The following is a 15,098-nucleotide window of genomic DNA, read 5'->3' on the forward strand; positions in this document are numbered from 1 at the left end:
GTCGGTCGGTCGGTCGGTCGGTCGGTCGGTCGGTCGGTCGGTCGGTCGGTCGGTCGGTCGGTCGGTCGGTCGGTCGGTCGGTCGGTCGGTCGGTCGGTCGGTCGGTCGGTCGGTCGGGCGGGCGGGCGGGCGGGCGGGCGGGCGGTCGGTCGGTCGGTCGGTCGGTCGGTCGGTCGGTCGGTCGGTCGGTCGGTCGGTCGGTCGGTCGGTCGGGGGGCGGGCGGGCGGGCGGGCGGGCGGGCGGACGGCGCGCGGATGGCAATGCCGCGCGCCGTCCGTTCAGCAGAGGAACAGACCCCTTTCGATTAGCAACGCGGGCAAAGCGCTCGGGAGCGGGCTCGCGCACGCCGTGCAGACCCGGCGTTAGGCGGACGCGGTGCACGTCTGCCTAACGCAAGTGAAAACGTCCCGGGTGCTACGGGTAGGTTTGGGCGGGAATTCCTTGCACGGAACTTCGGAACAAGTTGCAGTATCTGTGACCGGCTGTGGTTCTACAACCACGTTTCACCCGTTTCTACAATCCGTTCCGAGGAACGCACGAAGGTCTTCAAAGTGCTACAGGAATACCATCCCCAAATATATCACAGTCAAGTTAAAGTTTGTTGGAGACTTCAAGATCGATATCTCAAAACCGTAGGGTCCGTGGCTGACCAACTTCATGTTCGAACAATTCTCTCTACAGTGTCACACCCAGTCTGTGTACCCCATCACGATCCGAAGAACTTGCATAGACTTGACATTTGCTCATCTCCTTTGTAATGTATTGATGACCCAGCGATTGGCTGTTTACGATAGTGATCACAAAATCACCTTACTCAGTGTACAGTAGCTAACCACTAATAAACTTGTCTTTGTCTTCTTCAAACGTACTTTGTCCTTTAAGGCTTCTCACACGCTCAAATAAAATTCCAAGCCCTTCCCCTATCGAGAAAACGTTTATCCATCCAGGGAAAGAAAACTAAAACTCAAGTAGTAGGTAAGGGAAGCAAAAGTAGAAGGAACAGTAGTATATGTCACGTGCACCCACGTCAAGCTTCGCTTACCCCCATTTTCTCGACAGGGGAAGGGCTTGGATTCTTCTTTTCCCCTCTTGTCTCTCTCCTGTGAGCCCAAGCGCAACTTCTGCTTCACTTCAGTCTTCTCGGTGGTCACCCACTGCTGGATCGCCTCTGCTGGAACAACTAGTTTGGGCCACATGAGCGAAATGGACGCACATTGCTCACTGCCATGCCACCAAACATCTATGGGCTATGAAGACGACGCTCAGTGCGGCTCTATTTAAAAAATTTCAGTGTGAAGGGCATTTTACATAAAGCCATTTAACAAATTTCGCTGGTGCAAATAAATATCGTACTTTACGTAACGCCACTTCACCGTTTTATTTTGTTCGTACTTTTGCATAAATATCATTTTTGTTTGTATTTTGCGAACAAGAACACACCTGCTTGGCGTGAATTTATGTCATGGAGTGGGGAATATACGTTTCATGGCGTCCAAATTAAGAACCCCTATTCGTGACCTATCCACCGTATGGTGAGCTGGGCTATTTCAATTAGAACCGATCAACCAAATAAACAAAATAGGCAAGTATGGCGCGTGTCACTTTCCGCGGAAGAAGAAGAAAAAGAAGAATAATGGCGAAGGCAACGAGTAATGAGCACCGAACAGCTACTACAACAACAGCAACCTCGCAGGACACACAGCTGGCGACGCGACGCACGGAAACTGCAACGACCCGGAAGCAATCGCAGGTGGAGCGCGAGCAGAGTCTCTCGACGACCACTCGCCTCCACACCGAGCTCAGGATTCGCGGCATCATCGTGGGCGTCAACCTGGTCGTCGTTCTGCTGTCGCAGCTCGCGCTGTGGTGCGCCACGTACTCGTTCGTGGTGCGGCCCTCCTTGGAGTCAGACAACCTGCTCAACAGCCTGATGCACAAGTCCTTCCTCTTCAACTTCTTCATGCACCTCGACGTCTTCGTACTGGTCATCAGCGTGTCGCTATCTGTAGTCGCCGCCTGCGGCCTGGTCGGCGCGCTTCGCGAGAACGTCGCCGTGCTCGAGGCCTACCAGAGCCTGCTGGCCATCATAATCCTGGTCAACAGCGTCACAGCCATCGCGGGCGCGCTGGGACCGCAGTCGGCGCGCAACAACCTCAAGGAGAGCGCGTGGGTCGAGTTCGTCCAGGGCTACCGGCAGACCGAGTACTTCCAGCACCTGATCGACGGGCTCCAGAAGTCCCTGCACTGCTGCGGCTTCTCTCGAGACGCGTTCCGCGACTGGGACCGCAACGAGTACTTCCACTGCGACTCGGGCAACCCGAGCCGCGAGCGTTGCTCGGTTCCCTTCTCTTGCTGCCGGCCTCGCATGCTGGGCGGGAACGAGTCGTCGTCAAATCTGCCGGTGCTGGCCGCGCGCTTCTGCGGCCACGGCGTGCTTCTGATGGACGACCAGGAGGCCTGGCAACGCGTCTACACGCGCAGCTGCGCCGACGCCATGCTGACGTACGTCATGGACAACCTCGTGACGTTCGTCGGCGTCGGCATGACGCTCAACATGTTCCTGCTGTTCATGCTCATCACGTCCGTGGTGCTGCAGGACCAGATCCACACGATCTCGTCTATCAACGAGGCGTACTACAAGACGCTGCACGAAGGTCAGGAGGCCATGCAGGAAGCCGGCCTCATCAAGCTCCCCGAAAAGCCTCGGGACAAGCCGACTGACAAGACCCCCGACAAGCCAAACGACAAGGTGGCCGAATAGCAAAGAAGGACGGTGGGCCGGCCCCACACGATGAACAATGACACAAGACGTATGCCTTCGTTCTTGTTTTGTTTTGTTTTTGTTTTTTTTGTAACTTTGACGCAGGTGTTATTGGCTCGCTTTCTGTCTGTGTTACGGCTTCTGTGAAGTTCTGTCTCGCGAACATTTTTTGTTATAGATAGGCGTTATTCGGCACTGGCTTTGTTGGATTTTGCAGTTGATAAGGATTCTTTCATTTCGCGAATGACAGTGTTGTTCAGAACTATTTGATTACCTGCGCAATTTTTCATGAAAAAAATGTTATTTTTCACTACGTTCACTTAAACTGTTTTGAAATGGGTAGTTTGTCACTCTTTGTATTAGTCTAGTGGCATTCATGAATGCTTATTTCGGATCGCAATCCATTACCGCTGTTCATCCTGGGAGAGAGGCTGTTCATTAAATCTGCAGAAGTTTGCTTGGCGGCAAGCTGAGCATGAATCCTGGTGAACGCGATGATAAATGAAATGTTACACACAAAACACACGACACTTAACACACACAAAGCACAACATGCAGAATTAAACTTTCGTTAAGACCTGCAGTGTCTGGGAGGAAAGTTAAAAGCGCCTTCGTATAGCACAGGACGCCCAGGCGGCGCTAGTTCATAGTCCAAATACATGTTGTAGCTCAAGGTGGGAACCCAGAGGTACATTTAGTCTGGACATTAGGACGGTCCTCCGGAGTGCAAAGACGTTTTAATTGCAGATTAAGTGTGCTAAGTACTCTATAGTATATTGCGCGCAAGGCACAATGGTGATACCACCCGCTAGCCATTACACAAGTATTTTGTATAGGCAACGTTCAGACGAATATTGTTCATCATGCATGTTTTATCTTGTGAATGCAGTGCTAATGCGCATGTTACTGTCTTTATACTTTAGCGATGAATTTGTAGAGTGCACCTTATCTCGTTCTGTTCGCAGAAAGTCCCAGTCACTCATCCAACTTTGGTGCTGATTTTCTTTTTTCTTTTTTGAAGGGAAGTGTGGCCTATCCTTTTAAGTGGTCCGCCATTTTTTACCTCTACAACATAACGCAAGCAGCTCTCTGCAGACCCGCCCACTCCGCCGCGCGTGATTGGACCGAGTCGCTCGATCACCAACAACCATGTGTGCCACTTCTTGTTTCTTCTCTTTAAGATGTCGACTCTTAACCTTCTGTTAACCTTTCTTTTGTTGTTGTTGGTAACTGCGATATTGTAAGAAGTTCGGCTGATGCCCACTATCCCATAATAGTAGCTAAAAACAAAAATAATATACTAAATGAGGGAACGATACAAATAGAAGAAATAGAAATAAAACCTCTAACAGTCTAACAGTCGCTTAAAGTAAATAAAAAAATAACGCACGTTATATAATAAGGTTTAGACAAAGTTGCAAACATATACATATTATGCGCAGTGCAGAGTAAATTCATGAACAGACATGAGTAGGCTCTTTCAGTTCACGGAAACGCGTATAAAAAATCACTAACGCGGGAAAGTTATCGGGACATTAAACTGAGGCGAATTGTACTTATATACCCATTAAAAGCCCCGGTGTAGACGACGACACAGAAGAGACGGAGGAAGAACGAGCCGCACGCCTCGAGAAGCGTCATAAGTACGAAGTGGCCAGGCGAGTGGATTCATATGAGGATAGCACCCGAAACGTGTTCAAGTCACTGGACGATAACCCCTTATCCTCCCGCCTCACCGACCATCGGGCCGTCTTTGTGGCAATTGAGAAACAACAAGATGAAGACTTTCACAATAAATACGTTACCATTTAATAATGTCTAGTCTTTAATATGACCATAACTTAACGAGAGGTAACAACCAAACCCTAAACATTCAGACGTACGAAGCTAAATGAAAAAGACGTAACCGTAGAGAGAACCAAGCTAAACAATAAGATTAACCGTACCTCTAGCTACGCACACCCAGGCATAACTGAGTTAAGCCACAGCCAATTTTTCTTCCTCCGTGAAATAAGTTTTGCCCGGCATGGCAAATACACACCCACACACGCACGAAACAAAACGCAGGCCAAAAAGAAAAAGAAAGCGACGCCTGATCAACCGAACCGTCAGATGCTGCCAAAGTTGCTAGGCTGAGCTTGCTTTCCTGCCATGTGCATCATTTTTTAGCTATTTTTACGTCATTGACGAAAGAAATGGTATTTATGCCCTGATATAGAAGTAGAAATGCAATTCTAACAGCGCCGGAAGTTTACTTTGGCAATTCATTAGTAATATTTTGCATATTTTCGTAAGTAATCTCAAAACCAGAAGCCTGTAACGTTCCACTTCCTTTGGTGAGGCGTAAAGTCCCTAGATTTTAAGCAAAAAAAAAATATCTAGGGACTTTAGTGAGGCGCTCCTTCCGCAGGGAAGGTAAAATGAAGCTTTTAGAATTCGCGATGGCCTTCTGAGGGCGCCTAACGTTTAGGTAGCATGAAGGACTCCTTGCGTAAGGTAGGGAAACGGTCTAAGGTTAGGAGCATTTCTGAATCCGGGCCTAAGCTCAATACGGAAATGCCAAGAGCTCGATGCTACCAAACTAAAGCCGCTTTATCAAGTTTGGGTGAAATGATTTTGACTTGTTAGTCTGCCCACAATTCAAAGAACTAAGTTTTTTATACAGCCCCTCGCAAACGTATAACGCACTCCACAGTCGTCGGAGCATTCCTGCTCTTGTGCATCGGCGTTCTTCTCGCTGGAACTTGTTTGCAGAGAAAGGGGTCTCGCATATCGCTACCAAGCGTCGACCACCACCGCTGCAACATGTTTGCGTTCGTGCCTTCCGGTAGAGACATTTCATTGATTGATTGATTGATTGATTGCGTATGAAAAAAATCAGCTGCCCATCCCCTGTCCAGGAAATGGGGGTAAGCGAAGCTTGTCGTGTGTTTATTCGGTGTTCCTCGGAACGAATTGCACTGACGAGTACCATGCACGTTGTGCTCCAACTACGAGCGGTCACACGCACTGCAGCTGGCTCCGAAGTTCCGGTTGAGAAACTCGGGTTGAAATCTGGCCGTCGCGCCGGGGAAGTTGGCGCTAGCGTTGCCGAGGCGTGCACCACCGTTGCCGGGTTCCTGGAGGGCAAGACGACGCTGACGTTTGGCCTCAAAATCGCGCTCCCGCAACTAGGGGTCCGCGGCTCTTCGCTGACGTTTCGCCTGGGCTTCGGAAGCCCTCACGCTAGAATCGGCACGTCGACGACGAACCCTTTCCCGAGCGCGTTCATTCTGGATGGACTTCCATGAAATTGCTTCAAAATTAAATCTCTCCGTTACATAAGACAATGAATGGTTCATGCCCCCTTAAGTTCATACCCCCGTAAACGTGGCCTCCTGATTACGACGACAGAGGAGAAGTTAAATTCTACGCTGGAATGATGAGCGCCAACGCAACCAGCTTTGAAAGAAGACGACGAAGAAGAACGCGGGAGCAGTGGCATGAGCGCGTGTCGAGACTCGAGCACGAGCACGAGCGCAACCCGAGGGGGGCGCCAACGAGCCAGCTGCGGAAGACGACGACGGTCGAGCCAATGCTGATGGATGATATTGTTACGTCGTGCACAGTAGAACCCAGAACCTCCACCAAATATGTGACGAGGGAAGAAGCAAGACGGGAAAATATATTTACAATATTTACACGATTGACAATGATTGACACAACCAGTCAGTCACTGAAGCGTCGTCTTCTTCAGCCCCCGAGCTCGTGTTCCTCTTCCTCGTCATGTAGCAATATTGTGCAGAGCCGTGTAACAATATTTTTCTGTATACATGCGATTTCGCCTAGCCATATACGATTTCGCCTAAACATTACAAGCTTCGTTTTAAAACCACCGCAAGAAGCTGAAGGAGGAACATCTAATAAGATAAGCAGTGCTGCCTGTTTTAGTATAACAAGCTGCACACTTGCGTGTCGAATTCGAAGCGAAACTAGACAGACAGGGAGCTAAACATTGCTGCGCCGGCCCATGACCTCGCTCATATTATAGGGGTTGGCGTGCTCTCACGTTCAATGTTACTGAGTTCTCACACTCGGAACGCTTTCGGAATTCCCCGAGGTTGAGGTTGAGCATCAGATAACTTGGATCGAAGAGCAATGCCTCGCCCACTTTTAACTACATTCGTATTCTGCAACTCTGTACTGTTTCCAGGTGAAATTTGTATAGACGAAAAGACAATATCGGTAAACCCACACTGACTTCCGAGCAACGCCACCAAATCTGTGCTCGTACGACGGCGCACTTGCTCCGCGTTCAACCACTTTTTTATCAGAAGTAGCAGCAATGTCTTCGCCGGTATGTGCAGCAGTTCGTTTAACTCTCCAAGAACATACAAACTCTCACCCACAGCAGCAGCAGCCCCACATGGAGCTCGATATAGTTCGCTTCCCTGATTAGGCGTACAAAGGCCTCAGTCTACGGCTTTGCTGCAGAGAAATTTTGAGAAGCAAGAAGCCTTGTTTCGAGGCAAGTCATTACTCACAATCACGCCCACCAAGAGACACTATACAGTTTAGGCCGATCGGCCCCGCTCCTGTACTGGGGCTAGGCGAAAGTTTTGAAATCCGAGGAGCCATCGTCTCCAGCGCCGACGGAGTCATCGCGAGGGACCTAAACTAGAATGAATGTCGCCTGTGTGACCGTAAAGCGCCAGCAACCCCCGAGAGAGAAGGGAGGAGATTGGAAAGGGGCGTCTGGCTGAGTGGACTACGGTGTCCGCCGTCCCGGCTTGGACGCTGTGCAACGCGCAGCTACGGTCACGCAGGCAACGTGGATGTCAATCGATATCGGGAAAATTGCAAGAAATTGCACGTAAAAAGGGATAGAACATGTAAGCGTCACTACCCCTTTACATTACCCTGCTGATCAAGAACTCCGTGTTTTATTGTATATAGAATTGGCGCGTTAACTCCCCTTGTTTTATTTCATATTAATCATGGCCTAGGTACCATTTAACGAAATTTCGATAGCGCTAACTTTAGACACATGTATGAACGTTCTCGTACCGTATAAGGAAAGGATAAATTATTAAAGACGATAGTCTTTCTTGGGGAACTTAAACGCTGAAAATTTGGTCTGTCTGTCTGTCTTTCTGTTTGTCTGTCTGTCAACCGATTCAGCCACCCAGCCAAAGTTGGACCACTTGCTTACCGCCCACACTACTTAAACTGGTACGGTTGTTCATACTTGTGAACGTTATCGATCAAAAAGTAAATATTACGCATATCTGAGGCGCAACATCACTAGGTAAGTATTAGTAGGTGTGTTCCTTTAATAGAAAATACATAGATACGTAACTCTAAAGACCCTAGTTTCTTAAGCTGCGCTGAAAATGCCATGCTATGCGCGCCGACGAACGACGTCTGCCACGAAGGGAGGGAACCCTCTGCACAAGCTCGTGTTTCCCCGACTGCGCGCCGACGAGCGCCCTCTGCCATGGAGGAAGGACACCCTCTGCACAAGCTCATGTTTCCCAATGTATTGCCAGATGGCGTCCATGTCTCACGCAGCGCCTCCTCAATTTTATCAATGCCAGCCAGATGCGGCCGATTCCGCCTCTTCAATTTTATCAATGCCAGCCAGATGCGGCCGATTAAACATAAAGGAAGCGCTGTCTGAGGCAGGGCAAAACATAAATGGCCGCTTGATGAAATACAACCCACTCTACAAGACATGCCCAGACAACGCAGGGAAAAGACCGACGACCAAATTGCAGCGGAGAAGCGCCGGCGTGCCGACGACAGACTATCGTCTTTCGACGACATTTGCAGCGAAGCATGCAGATACGCGGCCATTTTTGTTCTGTTCTCACCTCCTTTCTACCACTCCATTCTTTTTTAATGTGTAAGCATTCTTTGGCGAGTATCCCGGCCCCGTCACGCGAAAAGTGTAACGCCTTGTATCTGCACAAAAATGCATAATTTACGAAGTTAAGGCATTTAATCGTTATAATGGGGTAAATGTAGATGATTGGTAGCTTTATAAGCGATAAGGAACAATTTAAACCAAAAAAGAATTGAAAAAAGAATTAATACCCATCGAGATACATGGAGATACATAGAGAGAGAGAAACATGCTTTAATGTGATGCTGGAGTTGTTAGCCTGGCTATTCGCCTGACATGCTACTCCAAGAGCTGGGTTATGATTATGATATATAGTGATAAGCGTTTAACAGTACACATACAGTCACACGCACACACATATTACACTATTTACTAAGTTTCGTTAAGGCTTGTGGCCCGCAAGAGCGTTAGCAGCGCTTTCGTGGCGCGTAACGCGCATGTAGTGATTTGCCATGGACAGAGAATATGCTGCATTTCCAAGCTCGAGTCCTGTTTAAGGTGCATGGCCGAGACTGTCTGCCGTATGGGTAGCGGCAGCAGTCACACAGAACATGTTGCAGGTCTTCAGGGGCGTCACATTGAAAGCACATTGGTGAGTCAGTCAGTTTAATGTTGCTTTTGAAGTAGTTCGTGCCGACGACATTTAGTCTGATGCGGTGTAGGCATGTTTGGTCTTTTTTAAAGGAACGTCAACGCTGTTTGGTTTCAATGCGTGTGGATTTCGCAGAAATGTGGGATGCAGCCGACAGAGGGATGAAGCTTCAAAGGCTGAAATCATAATTTCAAGTTACTTTTCACTGTAATCTTTGAGGGTATGACAGTCGGTAGCGGAAAGGCCGCAAAACAAGGATAAATCCTGTCTTCATAATTACCGTTCGGCTGCACTCGCAAGGCCAGGATGATGTTGTGGTAGGACGGCTTTTGTTGACACAAGGATCGAAACAGAAATTTTCGTTCTACAGAACTAGAGCTTTCGCGGCATAGTCGGCCACATGAAAGGTCTAGAGAACTGTTCGGTGTTCTAGGTTTTATTAAAATGTATACTGCCTTCAGCCCACACAGAATACATCCGACTTGATCAACTTGCTGTAGGGGCTCCAAGCAGGGAAGTATACGCTGCAAGGGCTTGTTTGTTTCAAAATGTCTTCACAGTCGGCTCACGTTAATTCAACCTCAGTAATTCACAATTCCGCATAATGTGCATGCACTGGAAAGTCCTGTCGAGAAACCGTAACATTTCTATGGAAGTAAATCTCGTTTAGTTCGAACTCGAAAGCATGGCGCTTTGGTTAATTCGACTTCCTCCGTCCACCCCTCATGCGCGCAGCTGTTACTAAAAGCTAGGAAACTTAAGAAATTCAGAAGACGGTGCTACTGCTTCCCTAGGAGTGAGGCTATTATATAGTGATCCATCTAGAAATATATCTAACTCAAAAATGATCTTTATTCTCTCTCACAAATTAATTTCACGGGTCGCCTTCCTGCCTACTATAGCGCCACAAATTGTAGTCACAAGCGAATTTCCGACACTTAGTGCTGCTAGTTTTTCTAATGTCAACATGCCTTACCGATACCTTGTGAAGAGATTTATTGCTTATATGAACATCTGTATGTGCCGGTCATCTTGAGGGCATTTCATGATTATTTTCTCGACCAAAGGGTTGGTGTTATCGCAAAAGTTACAATGTGGGTACATTCTTTTGCGAATTTATATGGCCACTAGCTGTGCATTCCGCGATTATAATTGAGCACCGAGTAGCATGCATGCCAGGCAATCAGCCAGGTTAATCTGCAGCTTCTCATTAAAGTGAGCACCCTCTCTCTCTCAACACATCTTGTCCATTTGCTGCATCCCTTATTATTGCGATAGCAATCGGCCCTCCAGGCGAGTTTAGCGCGCAGTAACGCGATAAAGCACACGCTAGGGGGGCAGATGAGCGCAGTTTTCCTCCTCTGTAATCCGGTCGTGGCTGCGCATGGCTGTCCGCGCTGCTGAGCCCATACGCTGCCCGGTTGCCCTATCTTGGAGGTAATCTCAGCCCCCGGAATGTAAAGCTAGTTTTGCTTCCAATAAAGCCCCTATACAAGAAAAGTACCGCCCTCCTTTGATCAACGCCGCTTCTCTATCTGTGCTGAGGTAATCTCAGCCCCCGGAAAGTAAAACTAGTTTTGGTTTCAAGGAACATGCGCGCTCCTAGCGGTTACCGGACATCCTAAGTTATTTTTCTTATTTCTCTTTTTGTGAATTTTAAGTCGGGCGAAGCACGGGAAGTGGTCGCCATCGTGCGTCCGTCGAGCTTGCCTCCGCTCACCCTTGCCACTCGCTCAGCGATATCACCAGTCAGATCGCGCTTGGTCGTCTGCTTCGGTTGTCGTCCCAAATGTGAATATGGGAAAGATAAGACAGAGAAGCTTGATCAGGCGTGCAACGAACGGAAGACGCAGGAAACCAGGTCAACCAAGCATTAGACGAAGATGGCTAAATCGGGGCATCAGGGCCGGTATTTTGTAGCGATGCCTTTCCGGTAATAGTGCCTTTTCGCGCTTATCGCGCTTTGTCAGTGGTCGCAGCGACGGTCCGCTCGCGTTATCAACGGGATCCGCCGGCCGTGAGCGGTGGATGATAAGACTAGAGTAGAATAAGTCATAATGCCTAGCTACAAAATCGCGGCCCAGATGTGTTGCGCGGCTCTGTGGTGTTCGAACACCGGGAATTCCATTTCTGCGAAGTTTTTCAGGTTTCCTAATGACCACGGGTAAGCACAAGTATTTCACTCTATTTTCCGAGCAGGTATTCATTTTGCATGAGTAAACCAGTTCCGTGCAAGCCTGAGTGGACTGACATAAGAGCAGTGTCGCTCGGCTCATTCGTCATGACGGCAGCTCTCTGTTGCCGGTGAAATACTTGCAATGAAGGGCTTGAGTGCGTGTTTTTGTGTTATGCATTTTGTTCACTCTTTCTCGACATGCACATCCAAGGTTAAAAAAAAAGAAAAGAAAGAAAGACGCAGCCATGGTGGTTAATAATTTTCGCATTGGTTTGGGTCTTGTGGAATCTATTTTCACTCATTATGTACAGATTTCCGTTGTGAATGAAAATTGCTTCTGTAGATTGTCACTTTCGCATTGCGTGCAGGTCAGTCTTTTTCCAGTACCGAATATGTGAATAAAAACAAAAGCGCTCAACTTTTACTTGTGTTGAGTTTTGGCTGGCCGAGAAATCGGGGAAGAAGTTTGGGCGTGTTGGTAGGTCATTGTAATTTTAACTGGGATTCATAGCGCTAAAACGACACAAGGACGAGGAAGAACACGGGACGAGCGCTCGTCCCGTGTTCTTCCTCGTCCTTGTGTCGTTTTAGCGCTATGAATCCGAGAAATCGGCTAGTTTTAGTTGATCCACTTCACAACACACGAACAAAATTAACGATTGATGGTGCCAGGAAGTTATTTTCTTTATGCTAGTCCCCACTATACATGTGTATGTGCACTAGTTGAAGTGTAGCCCAAAACGTAACCGCAAGTTGGGACTTTCAAAGCGACTACTTTCACGAAATGACGAAATGTAATATATTAACCGCGAATATTGGTAATTAACAACCGGTTCGCTATATAAATATTCTTCATTATAATTGCTTGGCACTGGTGCGTACGAGCAATGTCCGCAGTGGGTTAGAAAATGAATAGCAGCTTGCAAGGTAAACCTGGTAGGAAGAAAGCGATTCCTAATACACCACACACTTCAGCGGGCTCTGCTCCGCGATTTGGCCAATGTCGCCGCACGGCCAGCGGACCTGCAAGTCCGCTTGCATGCGAAGTGGTAAAGGAGGGCTTCAGAGCAACCCTCTTCCTCCCGGCGGCACGCCCTCTCCCTCTACATTGTGACCTCATCAGTGACGTCATGGAGGCATTATTTTGTTTGTGAATTATTTCCAGTAGGATATCCGGCAGCCGCCAGGGGTGGAAGCGGCGCTGCCGCCGCATGTAAGCCTGGGACCGAGCGTCCCATGGGAGGTATAGAAAGTTTCCGGCCCCTGGTAATCTGCGGCGGGTGCAAAGATTGGGCCGAGCCGAGATGGCTGATTGCTTCATGTGCGTTGCTTTCCAGCGCGCACAGTGTTGGATGTCGCGTAATTTCAAGTTTCGAAGACTCACTGAAGCGACATGCAGCGCGAAGTGTTCGCTTCCCAAGGCCGGCGCTCTTCATCACGGCTGCGTTGTGACAACGAGTGTTCGCGGTCATCGAGTGATATCTGTTCTTGTTTACATGTGCGCGCGCGGCACCATGCTTGTTAATTTAATTAGTCAGCGAATATTTATTGCAATTTATACGGCTGATAAAATTACGAACCTTACTTCTTGTAGTTGTTTATTACATTGTTATCGCTATCAATGCTTCGCCTTTAAGGTAGAACTGTGATTTTCTTCTAACATACGAATTTACGCTGCATTTTTATAAAACCGCGCCTGCACCGTCTCCGCTTCGTATGCTCATACATCGTATGCTCAACATCGTATGCTCATATTCGCTTATAGGGACATTCGGATCTTGCAACCAGCATCCGCTGCATCCTTGCCTCTGCAGACGTGCTGTCTGTCAAGCACACTTCGGCCCCCCACACGCTTTACATTGGGGGACAAAAAACGCACGCACACGCCGTACATACTCACATAAATCCCCATGAGCGCGCGCATTCACAGTAAACGTTCGGTTATAAGCGTTTTAGCCTATAATGGAAAGAAGGCGCTCATTAGTGTCTTGTCTAAGGAGGCGTCGATATAGAGGCAAGGTCCTGCTGCAGTTCATCTCACTTCTATTTTCACTACGTTGGACTTCCGAGCATTCATATATAAATGTATAAGCATCTGGGGTAGTGTGTAGGGATTGAAATTTTCTTGAAACGGTATAGAGCCACTAACGACAATGATTGAGAGACTATGTTGTGAAGCTGCACACTGGCTTTCCTACAAGCGAAGCGTGGGAATTCCTCATTTTTTCTTTATTTTTTAGCACTTAACCTTGTATTACAAAGGGTACCGATACAGTATCTGCACACGCCTTTCAGTCGAGCGCTGAGCGGCAGGCCTTTTCGCCCGGCTTTGCGCACGAGGCAGCCTTTTGAGGTTGGAACGAGCTTCCAGCTGTTTACTTAAATTTTTGAAGCACTTCCATGCAGCTGTTCCTTGAACGATAAATTGGTTTTATTACAGCAGGATAATCTAAGTCGAGCTCTTGCGTACCAATACAAAGCGGAATTCGCGGTACGCAGTTAAGCGCAACTGCACATTACATACATACTAGCTTTGCTTGTCGACACAGTGGACGTTTCTGGAGGAGGTGTGTCGGTTTGTTAACTTATTCAAAAAACTTATTGCCCGACGTATAGTGAATGGAATTTTCGTTCGTCACACACAGGGAACCGACAGCATCCTTGGCAGAAACGTCCGAAGACATCATGGCACCGCTATGCGACCCATATGACTGAATTCCGTCGCATGCTCTGAGAGCACGGCTGCAGCCCATATAAAGCAGACCCTTTCGAATAGGTTTGTTTTAAGGCGAAAGCATTGAGTGTCTATGTTGGTGGAGCCCTTGGCGGTGACCTTGCCGAAACTGCGCCGAGGCAAAAAATGGCCGACACCGCAAAGAGTAAAATCACGTCAACAAATGCTCGGATTGACGTCACATCTCTCAGGGAGGTTCCTGTAAACAAAGTAAAGTGGTGGCTTTGAAAAGAAAATTTGATACATTTCTGTCTGGGTGCGAATCGAGCCCATGGCCTCCGGGGTCCGAGACAAGCACGCTTCCCTGAAGCCACGGCTGCGGTTTTTTTTTTTTTTTTTTTTTTTCCTTCGTTATTACTGAAGCCACGGCTGCTCCGCGGTGCCTGATTGCCCACGTCACGGGGTCACAGGGATGCGCTCGTGCCACTTCTCGCGCGTTCGTCGTCGTTTTCTTCCACAGCTGGCTCCGACACCGTTCATGCCAGCGTTTCCATACTGCTCGCGCGTTTATCGTCTTCTTCCAATGCTAGCTCTGATGGCGCTCATCATACCAGCGCTCCCCTACTGGCCCTCCCTATGCGAAGGCGCTGACGGCACTGGCCCACTACCAGTAGGTGCGGCGATTTCGGCGAGTTCTGTCGTGCGCTCCGATGGACAGTTGCCACAATTCTTCATAAACGTAACTGAATCATGACAAAAAGTGTGCCGAGTGTGCAATCAGGATTTCGCCTTGACGTTGTACAAACGTGTAACACTTGCTTATTTGTTTTATTTCTATATGTATGTATGTATGTATGTATGTATACAGAAATAAAAAATAAGCAAGTGTTACACGTGTGTACAACGTCAAGGCGAAAGCCTGTATATATATATATATATATATATATATATCACCGAGTTAAGAAAATTCATTATCGCGTTCAACGTCCCAAACCAACTGACGGCTATGA

At 48.2% G+C, this 15,098-nt stretch overlaps 1 protein-coding gene across 1 annotated transcript; it reads left to right on the top strand.

Annotated features, from left to right (window-relative positions):
- Positions 1–1,634: 1,634 nt before the first annotated feature.
- LOC119455154 (tetraspanin-33) lies at positions 1,635–2,772 on the top strand. The gene has a single exon (XM_037716611.2). The coding sequence runs from the start codon at positions 1,635–1,637 to the stop codon at positions 2,760–2,762; it is 1,128 nt and encodes a 375-aa protein (XP_037572539.2). The 3' UTR covers positions 2,763–2,772.
- The last annotated feature ends 12,326 nt before the right edge of the window (positions 2,773–15,098 follow it).

Source organism: Dermacentor silvarum, chromosome 6, assembly GCF_013339745.2.
Source record: "Dermacentor silvarum isolate Dsil-2018 chromosome 6, BIME_Dsil_1.4, whole genome shotgun sequence".
Taxonomy (NCBI): Eukaryota; Metazoa; Arthropoda; class Arachnida; order Ixodida; family Ixodidae; genus Dermacentor; species Dermacentor silvarum.

Excerpts from the sequence above, each read along its gene's own strand:
- LOC119455154 (XM_037716611.2), top strand. The coding sequence starts at position 1,635 with ATGGCGAAGGCAACGAGTAATGAGCACCGAACAGCTACTACAACAACA.